The sequence below is a fragment of the Syngnathus acus genome, chromosome 3 (assembly GCF_901709675.1).
Source record: "Syngnathus acus chromosome 3, fSynAcu1.2, whole genome shotgun sequence".
NCBI lineage: Eukaryota > Metazoa > Chordata > Actinopteri > Syngnathiformes > Syngnathidae > Syngnathus > Syngnathus acus.
Genome location: NC_051089.1, coordinates 19,998,083 through 20,019,357, shown reverse-complemented (window position 1 = coordinate 20,019,357; position 21,275 = coordinate 19,998,083). Strand labels below are relative to the sequence as shown.

General features: G+C 44.4%; 1 protein-coding gene across 1 annotated transcript in view; it reads left to right on the top strand.

Moving 5' to 3' along the window:
• The window catches only part of LOC119120154 (cell migration inducing hyaluronidase 1), a 202,252-nt gene extending 187,071 nt beyond the window's left edge, over window positions 1-15,181 (top strand). Inside the window, exons 25-30 of the mRNA XM_037246786.1 lie at window positions 3,397-3,601; window positions 4,304-4,390; window positions 5,275-5,432; window positions 5,623-5,723; window positions 14,500-14,770; window positions 14,840-15,181. Coding sequence (XP_037102681.1) covers window positions 3,397-3,601; window positions 4,304-4,390; window positions 5,275-5,432; window positions 5,623-5,723; window positions 14,500-14,627 — 679 coding nt within the window. The 3' untranslated portion in view covers window positions 14,628-14,770; window positions 14,840-15,181. The remainder of the gene's footprint in view (window positions 1-3,396; window positions 3,602-4,303; window positions 4,391-5,274; window positions 5,433-5,622; window positions 5,724-14,499; window positions 14,771-14,839) is intronic.
• The last annotated feature ends 6,094 nt before the right edge of the window (window positions 15,182-21,275 follow it).

Below are 21,275 nucleotides of genomic sequence, written 5' to 3'. Positions count from 1 at the left end.
CGGGGCGGAGCTGAATCGCCTCTTCAACTCCTGGAAGGCCGCTTCCGCCTTCGCCGTCCAACAGAACGGAACCTTTGGGGAAGTTAGAGCATGCAGTGGAGCCGCTGTGGCGCTGAAGCCTCTGATGAACCGCCTATGAAAGTTAGCAAAGCCGAGAAATTGCTGCACTTTTTTGCGGCTATCAGGAGTAGGCCATTTGCCGGGTCCATCTGCACTTTGCCAGGGGCTATGATGAACCCAAGGAAAGATACAGTACTGGCGTGGAACTCGCTCTTTTCGGCTTTTACGTAAAGCTGGTGATCGAGGAGGCGTTGCAAAACCGTCCTAACATGAGACACATGGGTCTCCAAATCCGGTGAATAGATTAGAATGTCGTCCAAATACACATAAACAAAACGATCCAAAAAGTCTCTCAGTACATCGTTAATCATGGCCTGGAAAACAGCGGGTGCATTGGTGAGGCCAAACGGCATCACTAGGTACTCAAAGTGTCCTCTGGGAGTGTTAAATCCCATCTTCCATTCATCGCCCTCCCGAATGCGCACGAGGTGGTACGCGTTGCGCAAATCTAACTTGGTGAACACCCGAGCCTGCTGCAATTGATCGAATACGGCTGACGTGAGTGGAAGGGGATACCGATTCTTAATTGTGATCTGATTGAGGGGACTGTAGTCTATGCAGGGGCGTAGGGTACCATCTTTTTTGCCCACAAAAAATAAACCGGCCCCCGCAGGGGATGACGATGGTCTGATCAAACCCGCTTTAAGTGACGCGTCAATATAGTCAGTTAGAGCCTGCTTTTCGGGTGCCGAAAGGGAATAAAGCCTCCCCTTGGGTATTGTAGCGCTGGGCAAAAGATCTATGGCGCAGTCGTACGGACAGTGGGGCGGTAGAGAGGTAGCCTTGACTTTGCTGAATACCTCCGCGAGTTGATGATAACACACGGGAACTCCAGTCAGATCTGGGGTTTCTGGGTCTGGGGCAGGAGAAACAGAGACGGGGTTAGAACCACGTGTAGGGTTTATCGGGGGGTTAGGTTCAATACATGACTCTTGGCAATGGGGTCCCCATCCCCTTATCTCCCCGGACTCCCAGTCCATGGTTGGGTTGTGGCGTTTTAGCCACGGATACCCGAGGATAAGAGGATTCATGGGGGAGTTTACAACATGCAATCTTACTTTCTCATGATGATTACCGAAAGACAACGAGAGGGGTTTGGTTACATGGGTTATATCAAAAAGTGCTTGTCCATTGAGCGTCTTGGCCTTCACTGTCGTATCTAGCAGCTCGGTCGTTACCCCTAATCTCCGAGCAAACGCCCAGTCAATCAAACTCTCATCAGCCCCGGAGTCTATTAACACCCCAAGTTTAGTGTCCTTTCCTAGGCAGGTAATTGTGCCGGTGGGTAGGACCCGACCCTTCTGCTGGGTTAACGGAAAAGGTGCTCACCGTCAGGTTCTTCCTCACCGGGCAGGAGAGGAGGATATGTCCTTGCTCACCGCAGTAGTAGCATCTACCTTCCTGGCGTCGGCGCTGCCTTTCCTCCTCGTTCCACTTAGCCCTGCCCAACTGCATAGGTTCAGTCCCAGGCGGTAGCAGAGCCGTGTTCGGCCTGTGGCGGTGTGTCTCGAGGGGTGACGGCCCAACCACTGACACGGGAGGGAAGGCGGTTGCACTCCTGCTTGCGCGCTGCTTCTTCCAGTCCTGCAGTCGGTTGTCCGTGCGGATGGCCAGCGCGATGAGAGCGTCGAGGTCAGTGGGAAGGTCGAGGGGGATGAGTTGGTCCTGTATGGGTCCGGAAAGGCCCCTGAGAAAAACATCATACAGGGCCGTCGAGTTCCACCCGCATTCCGCGGCCAGAGTGCGGAAGCGGATCGCGTAGTCGCTGACAGTCTCTCGACCCTGGGTCAGCTGGCACAGCTCCCGCGCCGTCTCTCGGTCTGAGGAAACCGGATCGAACACCGTGCGCAGGGCCTCGATGACGGCGGAGAGGGAATGACAGGTGGCGGAATCCCTAGCCCATTCTGCGGTCGCCCACGCCCGGGCCCTTCCCGTCAGGTACGAGACCATATAAGCCACCCGGGAGCGTTCCGTGGGGAAGTCGCCTGGGGACCGCTCAAACTGCATTTCGCATTCGGTGATAAAGGCTCTGCTAAGCCTGGGTTCACCGGAGTATTGTTCCGGAGGGGCCAGTCTGACGCCCATCGCCATGGGAGCGGGAGCAAGGCGATCCACAGGGGAAGCAGCTGGTGGACTGGGCGTCGCTGCTGGTACCGCGGTCAGAAGCGAGAGGACTTCTTGCATCTGCCTGCTCGGTGTTCCCACCTGGGCGGCCACCACCCCTCGGAAGTCTTCTTGAGTCTTCACGAGCCCTTGGACTCCAACACCCAGAGCCTCCACTTGCTTCTGGTGTTGGGCGAGCTGCGACGCCTGGGAGCGTACTGCGGCGACCAGCTGCTCCGACTCTGCCGAGTCCATGACTCGCCAGTGCATACTGTCAGACTTGGAGCAGGGAGAGGACTCGGATGCAGAGTGCCAACAAAAGGTTTTTATTCTCTCAGGCTGAAGACAGCACAAAAAACAAAAGGCGCCTCAAAATGAGGGACAAAAAGGCTGGAGACAGCAAAAAACAAAAGCGCCTCAAAACGAGGGGAAAAGGCTGGAGACAGCAAAACAAAAGCGCCTCAAAACGAGGGAAATACGATGGCACAAACCTAACTAAAAAAAAACACAGAGCTCAGGCTGGACAAAAGGTATCTTCTAAGGGGATTTCTGTGACTTACGTTATCGCTAGTGTTCAAGACGGGACAAGACGCACTGGCACAAGACAAGGGGAAGACGCAGGCTATATACACACACAGAAGGGGGAGGACACAGGTGCAGACAATTAGGGCCAACGACACAGGTGCACACAATTGGGATCAGGGAAGTCAAGTGGCCTGACACGCAGAGGAAGGACCCACGAACTGAAACGAGAGGAGAGTTACCAAAACAAAACAGGAAGTGACAATACGAAGAACAGGACAAGACAAAAACAACCCACAAAACACGATAGCATGACAGGTATGACCCGGCCAGGGTTTGAATCCACAACCTTCCAGTCTCAGGGCGGACACTCTACCACTAGGCCACTGTGTGTGTGTGCGTGTGTGTGTGTGCGTGTGTGTGTATGTGTGTGTATGTGTGCGTGTGTGTGCGTGTGTGTGTGTGTGTGTGTGTGTGTGTGTGTGTGTGTGTGTGTGCGTGCGTGCGTGCGTGTGTGTGTGTGTGTGTGTGTGTGTATGTATATATATATATATATATATCACAATTACAGACAGAGCATTTTTTTTAATCATGTCAATACTTCCAAACTAACTGTGGTGGTTCTGTGTTTTGATATGATGTGTTTTCCAGGCTGCTCTTCTTGAAGGTTCAGGCTCATAATGACAAGGAGCAATTTGCCTTTTGCTCCCTCAAGGGATGCGAGAGGGTAAAGATAACAGCAGTCATCCCTAAAGGGAGTCCACCCAGCAATTGCATGGCACAGGCCTATCCAAAACATGCTGAGCTGCCTGTCGTAGATGTGCCAATGCCCAGGAAGATCCCAAATGACAGACTGGTGAGAAATGGGAAAGAATCAATTTCATACTCAAATAATATTGAAATGCTCAATTTGTGGTGGACATTATACAAATATTTTGGAAAGTTTGATAATGAACATGTTGGCTTGCTGAATGTGGTTCAACAGTCTTCGGTTTATGTTCATCTGAACTGATTTTGTCATCTGAAAAATCATCTAAAATTAAAAATTGTGGGCAAGCATACAAGTGCTTTTAATGTTCAAAGTGAAGACTCCAATTAGAAATCATAAAAATAGATAGATGATGATGAGAGAGAGAGAGAGAGAGAGAGAGAGAGAGAGAGAGAGAGAGAGAGAGAGAGAGAGAGAGAGAGAGAGAGAGAGAGAGAGAGAGAGAGAGAGAGAGAGAGCGAGAGAAAGAAATACTTTATTTTTGAAAGTATATGGGCTTAGCCTTAGAACCTGCATCACCAGCAAGGGGTAAACATGCACTAACTATTAGGAACCAACACTGACATTAATACTTGATCTTGATTGAAGTAGTGATTTTATAAAATAATTTATAAATAAAAAAATAATTTATACAAAACTAAACTGTATATCTATTTATTTGTTGTCTTATTGTGGCAACTCGGTCTCTCTCAAATGTCAAAATTGTCATTATATTTATTTTTGTTTTTTTCAGCACTCACCAGAGCACTTACTGGATTGTCTCATTATATTTATTTTTGTTTGTTTCAGCACTCACCAGAGCACTTACTGGAAGTCAAACTAGAGTCCTATAATACTCGGTTTTTCCACATTAAGGAGGACTTTGCCTTTACGGAGGTAATTTTTTTTTTCTTTGCGTTGGCGATTTCCCTCACTGCTCTGACTTAAGATTTGCATACACTGCAAAATGTTACAAATGTTAGTTTCGAATTATAATTCAGTACAAAGTACATGGTCATATTTTGGGATTTGGGCTGTGGGACCAAGGTATTATGTTCAAATTTGTGAACACATTTTGTTTTACTACTATTCCCTGAGTTTCAATTTTGATCAATTGCACTTTCATTCGTGGAGCTTGGTAAACCAGACCCAATGTGACCGTAAGTCACAGGTTGAATTAAACTCATGAGAATAATCACATTCAAATAAAGCTTATAAATGAAAACATGCAATTCAATCCAGTATCAGGTGTTGATGGCACTGGAAGCATTTATTTCAAAGGAAGACAGATTTTTTTTCCCCCTCTTTGCTGATTGGTTCCTTCAAATTGTTTGTTTGCTCAGGTGTCCCACCTCAGAAATGCACATCAGGCGACACCAAACCACCTAACTATTTTCCATTCATTGCGCAGATTAGTGCAAATGATACATAATCTGGGTCCTCCGAGGACCTTTTCTGAATTGGGCCCTGTTTTCTTGACTAGGTATAAAAGCCAACGGAACGCTAATGATTGAGGTAGAGAAATTAGTACTAAACCTTAATATCAGTTCATATGTATGTTTAAGTTTTCAAGCGGGTAAGTAGCTCACATTCGCCTCATGTAACCCTGAATTACTAACTGCTCAGACTTTTTCCTTTTTTCTTCCTTGTTTAAAATACCTTCTATTTTTATAATACGTACATTGTATATTTACAAACATTGCTTTAAGCGTCTGATTAAATGATGCTGAACAGTGTGTAGTAGCACTTTAAAAAGTTATGTGAATGACTGGCAATGACAGGTGAATGGCCGGAAATTGTACCAACCAGAAGATGGCGTGCAGCTAACCGTAATAGATGGGCAGGATGGCAAGGTGATAGAGAGCAAAGGCTTCAGGAACTCAATCCTTCAGGGTGTGCCTGCGCAGATAAACAACTACATCAGTGGACTGAAAGATGGGTAAGAGCAGGCTTTACAATGTAACCAGCAACAAAATACAGAAATCTTTGATTCATGATGAACTGAATGCAGTAAAAATATCCAACTAAAATGATTACTTTCCTTACACAAGTTTGTGAAACGTGATTAATTGGAGTGACCTGAACCACGGTTTCTTTATTATTGTTATTATGTCCCATTCTTTCTCCAGTTCTGTTGTTCTCCTGACATCAAAAGGCCGTCTGATAACAAGAGGTCCATGGACCAAAGTATTGGAGCGACTTGGAGCGTACTCAGGAAAGCCATTGAAGGGTAATTTCTGACAACAAAATATGATTTGTTTTTCAATTAAATGTGTAGTGTTAACCTTAATGTTAACTAAAATAGTAGTCTGCTAATTTACAATGAGTGATGCAGTTTCAGGACATAAAATAAATGCCAAACTCGGGCATCCATACATCCATCTCTGACAATATTTGGAAAGCACAGAGCATTTGTTTAAATACTAGATGATGAATAGACATCATAATTCAAGTTAAGTATATTTTATTTATAATGCGCCAATTCCGAACATGTTCCAAGATGGCGGCGCCCCAGTCGGCCGCGGCCGCTACGCGTCTCAGCAATCGACGAGGATATTCACAAAATATGTCGCCTAGGACACTACAAACAACACAAAGTTTAGTTCATCCATCCAGTAGAGTAGTGTACGATCGCCAGCGCCTGCTGGAGGTACGGTCATCGAGTGTTTTCGGACTCGTAGCCACAACTGCTGTCTCCAGCTGCTTAAATTGGCTCCAGCACCGAAGACAAGAAGAACTTAATATTCAGCTTTGCTCTCGCTATAGCATGAGTGGGATTAGAGCATCATCAGCAGGCTGCAGGATTTAACTACTTCGGGTGACCGAATTGTTTTGATAACTGAACTTTATAGAGCCTAACTTTTTCGAACTTTACGCTATGCCGCCCTCCAAAAAAAATGAGGGTTACGATGAACTTAAATCATCCATTGACCTGATACGGCAAGACATTACCACACTTTTAGAGCAGCAAGCCACCCTGCTCCAGCTAACGTCTGAGCTAACGGAGCTTAAGAACTTATCGAAGGAGAAAGACGAGAAAATCCTGTCGCTTGAACGGAGAGTAGATGCACTGGAGCAGTACTCCCGACAAGAAGACCTCATAATCACGGGTCTAAAAACATCTCACCGCTCCTACGCCAGGGCGGCGGGTCCTTCGGATCCCTCGACAGATGACTCTCCATCGGACGAGCTGTCAACGCTCGAAAATCAGGTAGTACAGTTTTTCGAGAGTAAGCACATGGAACTCCAGAAAGGAAACATTGCCGCTTGTCACACACTCCCAAGAAACCGAAAACGACCACTGGATCCTCCGAAAATTATCATTCGGTTCGCAAATAGGAAACATAAAGTGGATCTTTTGAAGCAAGGGAGGAAGCTACAAGGAACGGGTGTTTACCTAAATGAGCACCTCACTAAGAAGAATGCTGAAATAGCCTGGAACGCACGCAAACTGAAGAAGGAAAACAAGATTCTCGCAACGTGGGTCAGGAACTGTAAAATATGGATTAAAACAAACGGAGCAACACCAGAAGATGTCAAAACTCTCGTTGTGAGTGAACTGGAGGAACTGAAGAAATGTGGCCTGGTGGTGGGGGAACCAAACATTTACAATGGCTGAACTAATGACCATTAACTGGTACCTATGGACCCTCCGGACGAAAATAATGGATTACAGCGAAGTACAACAAGGCAAACAGAGACTGGCAGGGAGGACATCCATCTCAGGTAGACAGTTCCCCTACACTTTTCATGCCATCCAGTGACATTCTCACAAATGCAGGAATTTCTGTCCCACCGAATCTTGACTCTTTACTATTTAATTCATTTGACCTAGAGAATGCTAATGCTGGTATCTATGAGTCCTTCCTTAACCCAGATACAAATTACACTCCCTTAAAATCTGTTGAAATGTCATGTGAATATTTTTCTGAAGATATGTTTAACAAACTGTGCAATACTCCTCCTGGCCACTGCCAAACAAATGTATTCTCCACTGTCCACTTCAATGTACGGAGTATCTCTAAAAATTATGATGGTCTAAAAACCTATTTATCAACCTTAACACATTCTTTTTCAGTAATAGCTCTTACTGAAACTTGGATGGTTGATAATACATCTAGCTATCCTCTCTCTCACTACACTCCTATACATTCCTGTAGACCAAACAAGCAAGGTGGAGGAGTCTCACCGTATGTGATTGATAACTTAAATTTCTCTCCCAGAAAGGATTTAAGTGTCAATTTTGACATGACTGTAGTAGAATCTGTGTTTATAGAACTCTCCTCTTGCTCACTTATAAACAACAAAAATGTGATAATTGGATGTATATATAGACCACCAGACTCTGATAAAATCACCTTCAATGAAGCCCTCGACTCTACTCTAGAAATTATAAACAAAGAAAACAAATTATGTGTCTTACTTGGTGACTATAATATTAATTTGCTTGAATCTAAGCAGTCACATACAGCAGACTTCCTTAATACATTATATTCCAGAAACTTTTTCCCTCTTATCAACAAACCCTCCAGGATCACAAGCTCAACGGCCACTCTCATAGACAATATCCTATTTAATTCTCTAGACTACAAGATAACATCTGGCCTTTTGATCTGTGATGTATCCGACCATCTACCTGTCTTCCATCTCATCCACAATGATAGTAGTCCTGAAATCAAAGATCATATTGGAGATCAAATGAAATTCCGCAAATTTACTGAGAAAAACATGGTATCTTTTATATCTATCATCAGCTCTGTGTCATGGGATGAGGTTATCCTGTTGCAAGATGTCAACAAAGCCTATCACTCCCTTCTAACAATACTCACAAATGCATTAGAGTTCTCCTTTCCTTTAACTTCTAGTCGTAAAAATAACTCTAAGGGGAAACCATGGATAACGGATGAACTAAAAAAATCTTCACGTAAAAAAAATAAACTATATAGAAAATCTATTGCAAATCCCATCCCTATAAATATAGAAACATACAAGAAATATAAAAACAGATTTACAGCTTTACTAAGGAAAACCAAACAAACTTACTATGCTGATAAATTTACACAAGCCTCCGGTGACATCAAAACAACGTGGAATCTTATCAACCATTTATTACATCGCAAGAAATCAAAAACATCTACCCCAAGTGAGATGCTGGGGAAGAATAGAGCTCATTCAAACCCAATAGATATTTCTAATGGTTTCAATGATTTCTTTGTAAATGTTGGCGCTACCTTGGCATCTAGCTTCTCAACCTCTGATACAAGCCCCTGTTGCCTTATTAAAGGGCAGTTTCCTTCACTCTCCATTCTTGACCCTCCTAGTGTTGAGGAAGTTTACAACATCGTCATGAGCTTGAAAAACTCGGCCCCTGGCCATGATGAGATCAGAAGCATACTTATTAAGAAAATCATTCATTCAATAATAATTCCACTAACACACATTTTCTCCTTATCTTTAAAATTTGGCATTGTACCCCAAGAATTAAAAATTGCTAAAGTCATTCCTATCTTCAAAGCTGGTGAGACTAATGAATATGGTAATTATCGACCTATATCCGTACTTCCTTGCTTCTCCAAGATTCTAGAAAAACTGGTTTACTCAAGATTGGCAAAGCACCTAAAAACAAACAATATTCTCTATAAACATCAATACGGTTTCCGCAAAAAGTTTTCTACTGAGCATGCACTGCTTCAGCTTGCCAACCACATCTCAACGGCTCTTGACAATAAGAAATTCGCTCTTGGTGTCTTTCTAGATTTAAGCAAAGCATTTGATACTGTCGACCATAAGATCCTCATCGCTAAGCTAGAGAGATATGGAGTGAACGATTCTGCCCTGAAATGGTTCACAAACTATCTCGCCAACAGAGAACAATATGTATATATAAATGGTTGTTCTTCCAACTGTTCTAAAATACTATTTGGGGTCCCGCAGGGCTCAATATTGGGTCCTCTATTATTTTTGGTGTACATAAATGATTTTTCCATGTCTTGTTCAAATTTTCTTCCTTTGTTATTTGCGGATGATACCAATCTCATTGCCACCCACGAGGATTTTAATTTCCTCATTGCACGTGTGAATACTGAGTTGCACGCTGTTACAAAATGGTTCAAAATAAATAAGTTGTCACTCAATATAAACAAATGTAACTTCATGATCTTCTGCAATATAAATAAATCTTACCCCAAAGAACAGGCCAAAATTTACATAAATAATAACGAAATCCATCAAGTTACTAGCACTAAATTCCTAGGAGTTATAGTAGATAAACACTTAAACTGGTCTGAACACATTGATTTGGTTTGCAAAAGATCCATGAAAACGCTAGGTATCTTACGAAAAGTTTGTCCCTTGGTCCATCCGTCTGCTCATCTCACTCTGTATTATAGTTTCCTCTTTCCTTTACTCAATTACTGCAACATAGTCTGGGCAGCTACATATCCAACATACCTCAGCAAATTACTCATCATACAAAAGAAGTTCCTAAAAATGATCTCTTTTTCAAATAGATATGAACCATCGGCACCATTGTTTAGAAACTATTCATTACTGCCAATTGATAAAGTAAATATTCATCAAACCTGTCTACTCACCCATAAATATATATACAGGAAACACTGTCTTCCAGCCACTTTTCATAATTTCTTCGCATTTGTATCGGAATTACATTCTTATCCTACAAGACAGGGGGACAATCTCCACCCACCGTCCTGTCGAACATCACGCCATCAATACAATATCCATTTTAGAGGGCCCTCACTCTGGAATGAGCTACCAATCCATATTCGATCCATATCTTCACAGGTTGCTTTTAGAAAGCACCTGAAACACCACCTTCTCCTCTCATGATCCTACCAGTCCAAAATTACTCCACCGCACTCAGCTGATCCATACTAAGAACATCAACTTAAACCACTATTTATACCCTGATTCTTCCTTGTTTTGTTATTTTCTGTTTGCAGTTCTTCTGCTTCCGCTCAGCTATTTTCTTACCTGGTGTTTTTTGATTGTTTCAACATCACTAAAGTGTCAAATTTTGTTTCTCTTGTTTCTCATTTTGTATAGTGTATTTGTTTATGTATGTATACGTTCACTTTCGTATATATGCATATATAAATATGACGATTTAATATTTAGCTAGTTATGCTTGTGTTTATTCATTGATGTTTATTCATTTATATATATATATATATATATATATATATTATTATTATTTTTTTTTCTTTCTTAAACACTTGAATAATATTTGATGTCACAGCACTTTGTTTGTTGTGCACTTTGATTATACAGGAGTGGAGCTCCTTACAAGCCCTAGGCTTCGTCTCCCTCCCTGCACTGTTATTTGTTATAATAATATGTGCTAAACAATAAACTAAACTAAACTAAACTACCCTGGTCTGTTTGCGTAGCCTCGGAGTGCTTAGGGCGCTAGCCCCAGGAGCTCACGACGCAGCGGGCTCGCCGGGCAGCACACGCCGGAGGAGGAGTAAGCGTAGGCGGTGTGACCGGCGGCGAAAGCGCGGCTGTCGAGGTGGGCTAACGGCTAAGCTGAGAGCTAACCCCTACAAACCGCCGCTTCCATCCATCTTCCTCTCCAACGTCCGCTCACTGGATAATAAAATGGACCATCTAAAACTGGAACTCTCTTCAAAGAGGGAAGTTAGAAACTGCTGCGCTCTCATCCTGACGGAGACATGGCTGAACTCATCAATGCCGGACAACGCCGTTAGCCTGGAGGGGCTCGCTACATTCCGCGCCGACAGAAACAGCGAGCTAAGCGGTAAATCCCGAGGAGGTGGGCTGTGTGTCTACATCAACAACAACTGGTGCAAAAATGCTAGATCTGTCGCCAGCTTCTGCTCTTCGGACATCGAGCTTTTGACGGTTAACTGCAGACCCTTCTACCTGCCCAGAGAGTTTACTGTTGTTAGCATCACGGCTGTGTACGTGCCTCCTAGCGCTAACACTAAAGAGGCCATGAGGGTTCTCTATCGGACAATCAGTGAGCTGCAATCCACGCACACAGAGGGGGTTTTCATCATTGCTGGGGACTTCAACCAGGCTAGCATGAAGACTATTCTCCCTCATTTTTACCAACACGTGGATTTTCCAACTCGGGGAGAGAACACTCTGGACTTGGTTTACACAAATATAAAGGATGCATTCAGAGCAGCCCCCCGCCCCCACCTCGGCTCTTCAGACCACCTATCTGTTATGCTAACCCCTGCATACAGGCCCCTGCTGATCAGAGCAAAACCCACAGTGAAGCAGGTGAGGGTGTGGTCTGAGGGGGCCATGGAGGCACTCCAGGACTGCTTTGAGTGCTCTGACTGGGACATGTTCAAATCAGCAGCAACATATGACAATCAGATCAACATTGATGAGTACGCCATGACTGTGTCAGCCTACATCAACAAATGCTCCGAGGACGTCAGCACCACTAAGAACATCATCACCCGAGCCAACCAACGACCCTGGATGACTGAGGATGTACGTCATATGCTACGAGCACGGAACTCAGCCTTCAAGTCTGGCGACAAGGAGGCACTGAGGACAGCGAGAGCCAACTTGAACCGTGCCATCAGGCTAGCGAAGCGAAGCCACAGTCGGAAAATTCAGGATTTTTTCCATGACGCCAATAACACCAGGAGTATGTGGCAAGGCATACGGGCGATCACGGACTACAACTCACCCTCCCCCCCGGTGGGTGAGGTTGATGCTGACTTCCTAAATGGTCTAAATAACTTCTTTGGGCGTTTTGAGGCACTAAACAGCACTCCGGCAGTTAAAACTGTTCCCCACCAGGAAGAGGAGGTCCTCTGCCTTGACTCAGCCAACGTGTGGAAGACTCTGAGAAGAGTCAACCCACGTAAGGCCCCAGGCCCCGACAACATACCTGGGCGGGTGTTCGAGGAATGTGCAGGCCAGCTGGCTGGTGTCATCACGGACATTTTTAACATCTCGCTGGACCAAGCCAAAGTGCCAGTGTGCTTCAAGGCTGCCTCCATCATTCCGGTGCCGAAGAAACCTCAAATCACCTCATGGAATGACTACAGACCTGTGGCACTGACTCCCATCATGATGAAGTGCTTCGAGAGGCTGCTCAAAGATCACATCGTCTCCAGACTCCCCCCAACATTCGATCCGTTCCAGTTTGCCTACCGGCAGAACCGCTCCACTGAGGATGCCATCTCCTCCGTTCTTCACCTGAGCCTGGCTCACCTGGAGGAGAGGAACACCCACGTGCGGTTGCTGTTCCTGGACTTCAGCTCAGCGTTTAACACCATCATTCCACAACATCTGGTGGAAAAACTGGAACACCTGGGCTTCAGCACCCCCCTTCGGAACTGGCTGCTAGACTTCCTCACCAACAGACCTCAGTCAGTCCGGGTCGGACAGAACACCTCAGATGTCATCACCCTCAGCACAGGCTCCCCTCAGGGCTGCGTCCTGAGCCCCCTGCTGTTCACCCTGATGACACACGACTGCGCCCCCAGGTTCACCACCAATCACATCGTGAAGTTTGCAGACGACACAACGGTGGTGGGCCTCATCAGGGACAACAACGACCTGGACTACAGAGAGGAGGTGGAGCAGTTGGTGGGCTGGTGCAGAGAAAATAGCCTGATCCTGAATGTGGAGAAGACGAAGGAGATCATCGTCGACTTCAGGAAGAACCAGCCTCACCACGCTCCACTGATCATCAACAGCTCAGCTGTGGAGGTGGTCAGCAGCACTAAATTCCTGGGAGTCCACATCACAGACGACCTCACCTGGACTGTGAACACCACAACACTGGTCAAGAGGGCACAGAAGCGCTTGTACTTCCTGCGGAGGATGAGGAGAGCCCACCTGCCCCCACCCATCATGAGGACGTTCTACCGAAGCACCATAGAGAGCATTCTGACAAGCTGTCTCTCGGTGTGGTGTGGAGGTTGCAGCGCCTCCGATTGGAAGAACCTGAGGAGAGTGGTGAGGACAGCAGAGAGGATCATCGGTGCTCCTCTTCCCTCCATTCAGGACTTGTCATCCCAGCGCTGCGTGTCCCGAGCCCGAAATATTATCAGTGACCCATCACACCCCCACCATGGACTGTTCTCCCTGCTGCCCTCTGGGAAGAGGTTTCGCAGCATCCGCTGCAGGTCCACCAGGTTCTGCAATAGTTTTTTCCCTGCTGTCGTCAGACTGTTGAACATTCAAACGTAGCATTCCTCTGCACACTTGTAAATACTGCTTTTGTCTCCTGCACTGTTCACATACTTTATCACTGCTGCACTTTGTACTTTATAATTATCTTATTCCATATTTTTTATATAGAATGTCACTTTTTTTTTTTAACCAGCCGAAATACCTCTACATTGCTGAAAGCCGTATGCAACGAAATTTAGTTTTTGTACACACCTAGTGTTGACAAAATGACAATAAAGTTCTGTCTAAGTCTAAGTCTAAGTCTCATGTTATCTCAAGGGATTCCTCACACATTAAAGGTAAACATGTCGCACCAAAATGGTGGCATTTTGCCTCTCAAAATTTGAGACTGTGAAACTGCAATTTTCATCTACTCGCACCCAAGCAACCAGTAATTTACTGATTAAAACAAAAAAAAACTATTCCTGAATATATTTTGTTGCTGACAAACCTGCACTCCACATTTCAGTAATATAGTGTAAATAAGTGGGATGAATATTTACACTTTGATATTTACTCTTGCCCTATGACACAAATCTTCTACTTGCGCCCCTAAAATGTCAGGTTACAAAGTTAGTCTCAAGCCCTGCAGAGGCAAAGGAAAAGTTTCCCTCTAAGGTATAACCTATGAACTGAGACTTGCTATGTGCTACAATCATTTGTGGTTTTGGACTGGGAGAGGATACTAAAATAACCAGACCCACTCAACAGCTTTGGGCACGCAAGCCAGAGTCAACACAAACCCAGAAGAAGCTTGCTTAGAAGCAACAATCTTCACATCAGGTCCTCACACCCTCTTCAATGTTTTCCTCCTGTAGATAAGTTGGCGTTTGTAGGCTTCAAGGGCTCATTCTACCCTGACTGGATTCGATTGGAAGTGGACCCCGACAGAGCCAAGGTCCATCAGGTCCTGCCAATCCCTGTGGTCCACAAGATGAAGCTATGAGTGACAGGCAGAACGGGAAGAACAAAGAGCCTATGTGGCTGCAATATCATGAAAACAAAACAAAAAAATACACACATACTCAGACGATGCACTATATATTGACTTTAGACTTTTGTGGTCCAGGTCCAAGTGGTGTGTTTTTGAAGAGGAATTGTCTGCTTGGCTGTGTTGAGAATGGGAAGCATTGTCCAGGAGGACTATGAGACCACCTCATTACTAGACGGCTTAAACTCGACGTAGAATTGTGATGCAGAATTATGTCCGACTCTTCGTACATTAACGGGAAATTTGAGACGCTGCACTTCTGTCACGAGCACATTAATCATTACTATAGTCCTGCTGGCATTTTGCATAACATGCCCCTGAGGAGTTATTGTCAGAAGACGCATGCGAGTACAAGGTGAAAGCCCTTTTGCTGTGTGAGAAAGCTAAGAAGCTCGTCAGATGATGGTCTGTTGGCCACGCTTGTCAGATATTTTAAGTGTCTAAAACTGCAGAGTTCAGTTGAAAGCTGAAGCTTGGACAACAACTAAGTTTATTTTTGTCAAGCTAAATATTACCTATGGAAAAAGACAAATTTATGCGCATGTACTTTACATTTAAAAGCTCTCATCTGCTGGGTTTGCTTCTTGGTCGCTGACATTTCCTCTTTGTTACAACTGTGTGTTGGATTTCTATGATGTCATCCAGCGACCTCTTCAACATCAATATTACAAGCAAGATTTTGTCCAAACAAAATGAAATGTGTATCATCTGCATCCTTCCATGAAAGTGTGGCTATCGGTAATCTGTGAAACAAGGGTCCTAAATGTCCATGTTATTAAACTCAATTACTCAACAAAAAGAAAACTATAGTCATTGTTAGCATCCAATGCAGGGTTGTGTAATAGTAGCTTGTATATGTGATACATTGCTCTGTATTTTTAGTGTTGAACCAGCAAAAGGCCCATAACTAAAGGATCCACTAAATGTCAAACGATGGAGTTTTGGTAAATGTAATTTTCTTATTTAAAAGTCCTGCAGAAACATTTGTTCCAATCTGGACCCTCCCTTTGCCGAAATAGCTGGTCTTTTTTCGGAGGGTGTAGGAGTAATTCAGTGTTTTGTATGTTTGATTTGTTTTTAAAATTCCACAGATATGGCATATATTTTATACTTATTTATTGTACAGACTCCACCAATCCAAATCTGCAATGAACATTATCTGAGTTGTAACGTTGTTTCTGTCCTCTGTGTACATGTCAAGGTAATAGATAAATTTTTCAACCTCCTGCAAACTTGCATATGCATTGTTCACTAAACAAAATGAATGTGTTGTATGCGATTGGAGCCTGACGTTAATGTTTGTCTTTTGAGACTTTTGTACATAAATAAATAATGCTGATGAGAGATTGACTGGTATCTTTTTTTTCACAGTGGCAAGAACAAAGAACCAATTGAAACATTTCAAAACTGGCATCCTGCAAAGTTACAGGACAGCACTGAACTTTTTATGTGTTGTGACATGGTGAAAATACTCCAAAGATGAAGAATCGCACCACACTTCATGCACCGTTTTTTTCTTTTTTTTAAGTCTCCTGTCACTTAGCCTGTTTTCAGGGGTTCGTCTTGTCTCCTGACAATGAGTGACATTTCAGCCTGCCCTCGCTTCTGTGGAACCGATGGAGAGTACAACGTACAATGTAAGTCTTACATAATAGGGTGTTGAGGCAAGCGACTCCGATTTAAGAAGTGTAGAGTGTGTGGGGGGGCATCACTTCCTACACTACTCTTAACACATTTATTAATTCTTTTGACAAAACTGCATCTGGTGCATGCTACAGACATACCACCAAACACCGCTACCCGCAACCCCCACCATGTCAACAACTTCATTGAGCAAATAAGTTTGTGCCAATTACCAAAAGCTGTAACATTAATGCTAAACTGTGTGTTCAATAGAACTCAATGCAGCTCTTCTTACTTTTTGGTTTAGATGGGTTTGCGTTTTAGACAGCGTGGTCCAGCCTTGGATTAACTGACAAATTGTGAGGTAAGAAGCAGATGTAAGATTAGTTTGATTATTTAGTTGTACGCTTGATGGGTGGGCAGGCATTTTGCAAACCAAACTATTTGGGTGAGACAACGTCTTTAAAATATGTACACAAGCACTTAGAAAGTAATTTTTACATAACACGTCAGTAATTTATCCGCAACCATTACAAATAACTTCTGTACCTGTCGCCATTTTGCCTCATTAGTTTATCAAATTTTTTAAAGGCTCAGTACAAAGACAATAAATAGTGTTTTACAGATCAGATGTTCAAATTCTGTGGATCAGTTCATCCTCACGTTCTATAGGTGCCTGATAATGAGCCTGATCAATTGAATCAAGTGTGTTTAACGAGGGAAATTTTGAAAACATGCAGGAATGCGGCCCCGGAGGATTGGAGTTTGACATCTGTGATGTGGATGAACCTAACTTTCCACACTGTCATCTTGTGTAACCATCTGCCTTGCAAGGTGAAGTTAAACCTTAAACTAAAGGCAAATTAAAAAAAATTTGACTATATTTTCCATCTCATCAAACAGTTGAACTTTGTATTTACAAAGATTTGTTTCCAAATATTAGGCGTCAATACACGACCGAATCATGGAACCATTCTTCTAGGGCACAATCTTCAATAATGGCCTGAGTCATTTTCTTATTTCGCACAAAACACACCAAAAAAAAAATGGTGACAAATACTGACTGTATTTTATGTATTTATGATTTCATTTCAGGGATTTACTAGAAATCAGCCATCATAAGGACTGATATTTTGATCAAGACAGAGGGGGCACTATAAAAGCATCGACCATTAATGGTGTTTTTAAGGAAGAATATCAATCCATTCATTTTCTACACACAGTGTTTAGTTGAATCTGGGTAGGAGACACGATACTGCTAGATTCATGGTTCACGTTTCTCGAAATGTATATGTAGCTACTAGTGACGTGCGGTGAGGTTCATGACTGGGGAGGCACTGACCGCACGTCCCTAGTAGCTACCGTGCTTGGATTGATGGAGGGACGTATTTAACTTCTGTGAAAGTACAGCGATCCCTCGTTTTTCGTGGGAGATGCATTCCAGAACCACCAGCAAAAAACAAAATTCCGCTAAGTAGAAACAATAATCTAAACACCACTGTGTTGAAACAACGTCTTGTTGGCCGCTAGAGGGCATGGGTGTATTGTGAGTTAATTAGAACTTCTAAGTGTTCCCTCTAAACTGCGCAGCTGCGCAATTGCGCACTGGTCGCGCAGTCTCTGCGCACAAGAAACTCCATGCTGCGCACAAAATAAAATTCAGCATAAACTGATTGATTAATATCTAATGTTAGACGTAATCTAATCTGATTAAGTGGACGAATGATTTTCTTTCTGTGCCTTTTTGTAGTGTAAATCAGTAATTGACAGGAGTCCAGCCAATGATATGATATGGTTCACTTACGCTACATAGCCAATCGTAGGATTGACAGTGCCTGAACATGTCTTACCCATCCATGCCGCGCAGGTTAGCTAGCTAACGACACTGCGGCGGAGTCAAGCGATGCAAATGCTAAATTAGCTAATCATGGCAAAACGAATGAACAGCGACACATCCACTCGCCAAGCCAAAATAAATAAGCGATGCGGCAGTTCTTTTAAGATTGAATGGCTGTCGAAGTGTCTGCAACGACAAGAGGACACGGTGAAACTGAGTGCGATTTTCTCTTTTTCGAATGAGAAAGGTCTCCTCTGCAAAACCTGCAGTGAAGCCAAAGTGGCGGGCGAGTTTACGGAGGGAGAAATATGGAAGGAATGGAAGTTGGACTACCTCAAGCGTCACATTCAGCAGAAATGTCATTTGAAAGCTGTTGGAATTGTACAAAGACTCAAGATGGGACAGGGGATCAGTACATTATCGCGAGAGAGCGCAAAAGACCGAGAGAGAAAGAACGAGCTGTCACACAAAACAAAATCCGACCCCAAGCAAGTTAAAGTTCCCATTGACAATAATTTATTTATTTATTTATTTATTTATTTATTTATTTAATGATGATGATGATGATGATAGAACTTTATTCATCCCACAGTGGGGAAATTTACTTGTCACAGCAGCGCATAAGAGTGCAAGAATACAAGTGCCAAATTCAAAAAAGGATAAATAACAGACAAGGACAAAGACAAGTGCGGCTAGTAGCGGTGGAGACGAAACACAATTTTATCAGGTGCCACGCATGTTGTAGAGTCTGACAGCAGAGGGAATGAAGGACCTGCGGAACCGTTCCTTCCTACACCGTGGGTGTAATAGTCTGCTGCTAAAGGAGCTGCTCAGGGACCGCACAATGTCATGGCAGGGGTGAGAGGTGTTGTCCATGATGGATTTCAGCTTAATTAACGTCCTCCTCTCACCTCCAACCTCAATGGAGTCCAGGGGTCAGCCCAGGACAGAGCTCGCTCTCCTAACCATCTTATTTAGTCTCCCCCTGTCCCGGTCCGTACTGCCCCCACCCCAGCAGACCACAGCGTAGAGGATGGCTGAGGCCACCCCAGAGTCATAGAATGTCCTGAGGAGAGCCCTGCACACACCGAAGGACCTCCGTCTCCTCAGCAGGTGGAGCCGACTCTGGCCCTTCTTGTACAGGGTGTGATCAGTCCAGTCCAGTTTGTTGTTAAGGCGAACACCTAGGAATTTGCAGTTCTCCACTGCCTCAATGTCTGATCCCTGGATGTTCACCGGAGTTAAGTGGGGTGCTGTCCTCCCAAAGCTTACAATCATCTCATTCGTCTTGCTGGTTTTCAGCTGAAGCTGGTTGAGCTCACACCAGCTGACAAAGTCCTTGATGACCGTCCTGTATTCCAGATCGTTCCCCTCCGAAACATATCCAACAATGGCTGTGTCGTCGGACAACTTCTGGATGTGACAGTGTGCGGTGTCGTGGGTAAAGTCCTAAGTGTACAGGGTGAAAAGGAAAGGAGAGAGCACCGTACCCTGGGGGACACCTGTGCTGTAGCACACCACGTCAGACTCACAGCAATGTAACCTCACATACTGCGGCCTGTCGGTGAGGAAGTCTGTTGTCCATGCAGCCAGGCGCTGGTCCACACCCGCCTTCTCCATCTTCACCCTGAGCAGTGACGGCTGGATGGTGTTAAAAGCGCTGGAGAAATCGCAGAACATGATCCCGATGTCCTCCAGGTGAAGCAGTGTTTTGTGCAGTAAATAAATCACTGCATCGTCCACCCCAACACCAATATTTCAAGATTCAAGAGTTTTTTATTCGCCATGTTTGAGCGTGACAAACAAGGAATTTGACTTCGGTAAATCACAGCCTCTGTTCAACATTTAGGTGACTAACAACACTCAGGACATGTGAAAAATGGCAAATATTCTCAAACATCCCCTGATCTTAAACTCCCAAGAGGGCAAGGAAGAACTCAAAACTCCAGCTAGGGGAACTGAGAAACCTTGAGAAGAGACCACAGATGGGAAGGTCCCTTATCCAGGATGACTAGGCTGCAATGGATGCAGAGAGGACACAAAGTACAAACAGTGTAGACAAATTCAAAAAAGGTGTGGAGAGCAGGATGTTATTGCACAGTAATGACTCTGAGACTCTAAGAGTGGTGTGAGTTCATCAGAGCAACAGCCTGGGGGAAGAAGCTGTCTCTGTGTCTGCTGGTTTTGGCGTACCAAGCTCTATAACGCCGTCCGGAGGGGAGTAATTCAAACAGACTGCAACCTGGGTGAGAAGGGTCTGTAGAGATGTTCCTTGCACGTTTCCTGGTCCTGGAGAGGTACAAGTCTTGGATAGATGGGAGGTTGATCCAATTATCTTTTCTGCAGTCCTGATTGTCCGTTGCAGTCTGTGCTTGTCTTGTTTGGAGGCCGATCCAAACCAGACAGTGATGGAGGTGCAGAGGACAGACTGGATGATGGCAGTGTAGAAGGTCTTCAGAAGCTCTCGCGGCAGGTTGAACTTCTTGAGCTGTCTCAGGAAGTACAGCCTCTGCTGGGCCTTCTTCCGGACAGAGTCTATGTGGCCGGTCCATTTCAGGTCCCGAGAGATTGTGGTTCCCAGGCACTTGACGGTGTCCGTGGAGAGAATAGTATTACTGCGGATAGTGAGGGGTAAAGGTGGTGAAGGGTCTCGCCTGAAGTCCACTGTCATCTCCACGGTCTTGAGCGGGTTCAGCTCCAGGTGGTTTTGGCTGCACCAGTGGACCAGCCGCTCGACCTCCTGTCTGTACGCAGTCTCATCACCGTCCTGGATCAGTCCGATGAGAGTGGTGTCGTCAGCATACTTCAGGAGCTTCACAGGAGACTCACCTGAGGAGAAATCGTTGGTGTAGAGCAGGGGTGGGCAAACCTTTTGACTTGCGGGCCGAATTGGGTTCTAAATTTTGACCGGGGGGCCGAACCAGGAGCAGATGGATGTAGTGTTTGTGTGAAGTAATATAAATGACATGTAAAGGTCATTGCCTAAAAGGTTTTTAGACTTAGACTTAGACAAACTTTATTGTCATTTTGTAAACACTGGGTGCACACAAAACGAAATTACGTTGCATACGGCTTCCAACAATGTGGTGATATTGCGGCTGAATAAAAAGTGACATTCTATATAAAAATATGAAATAAGATAA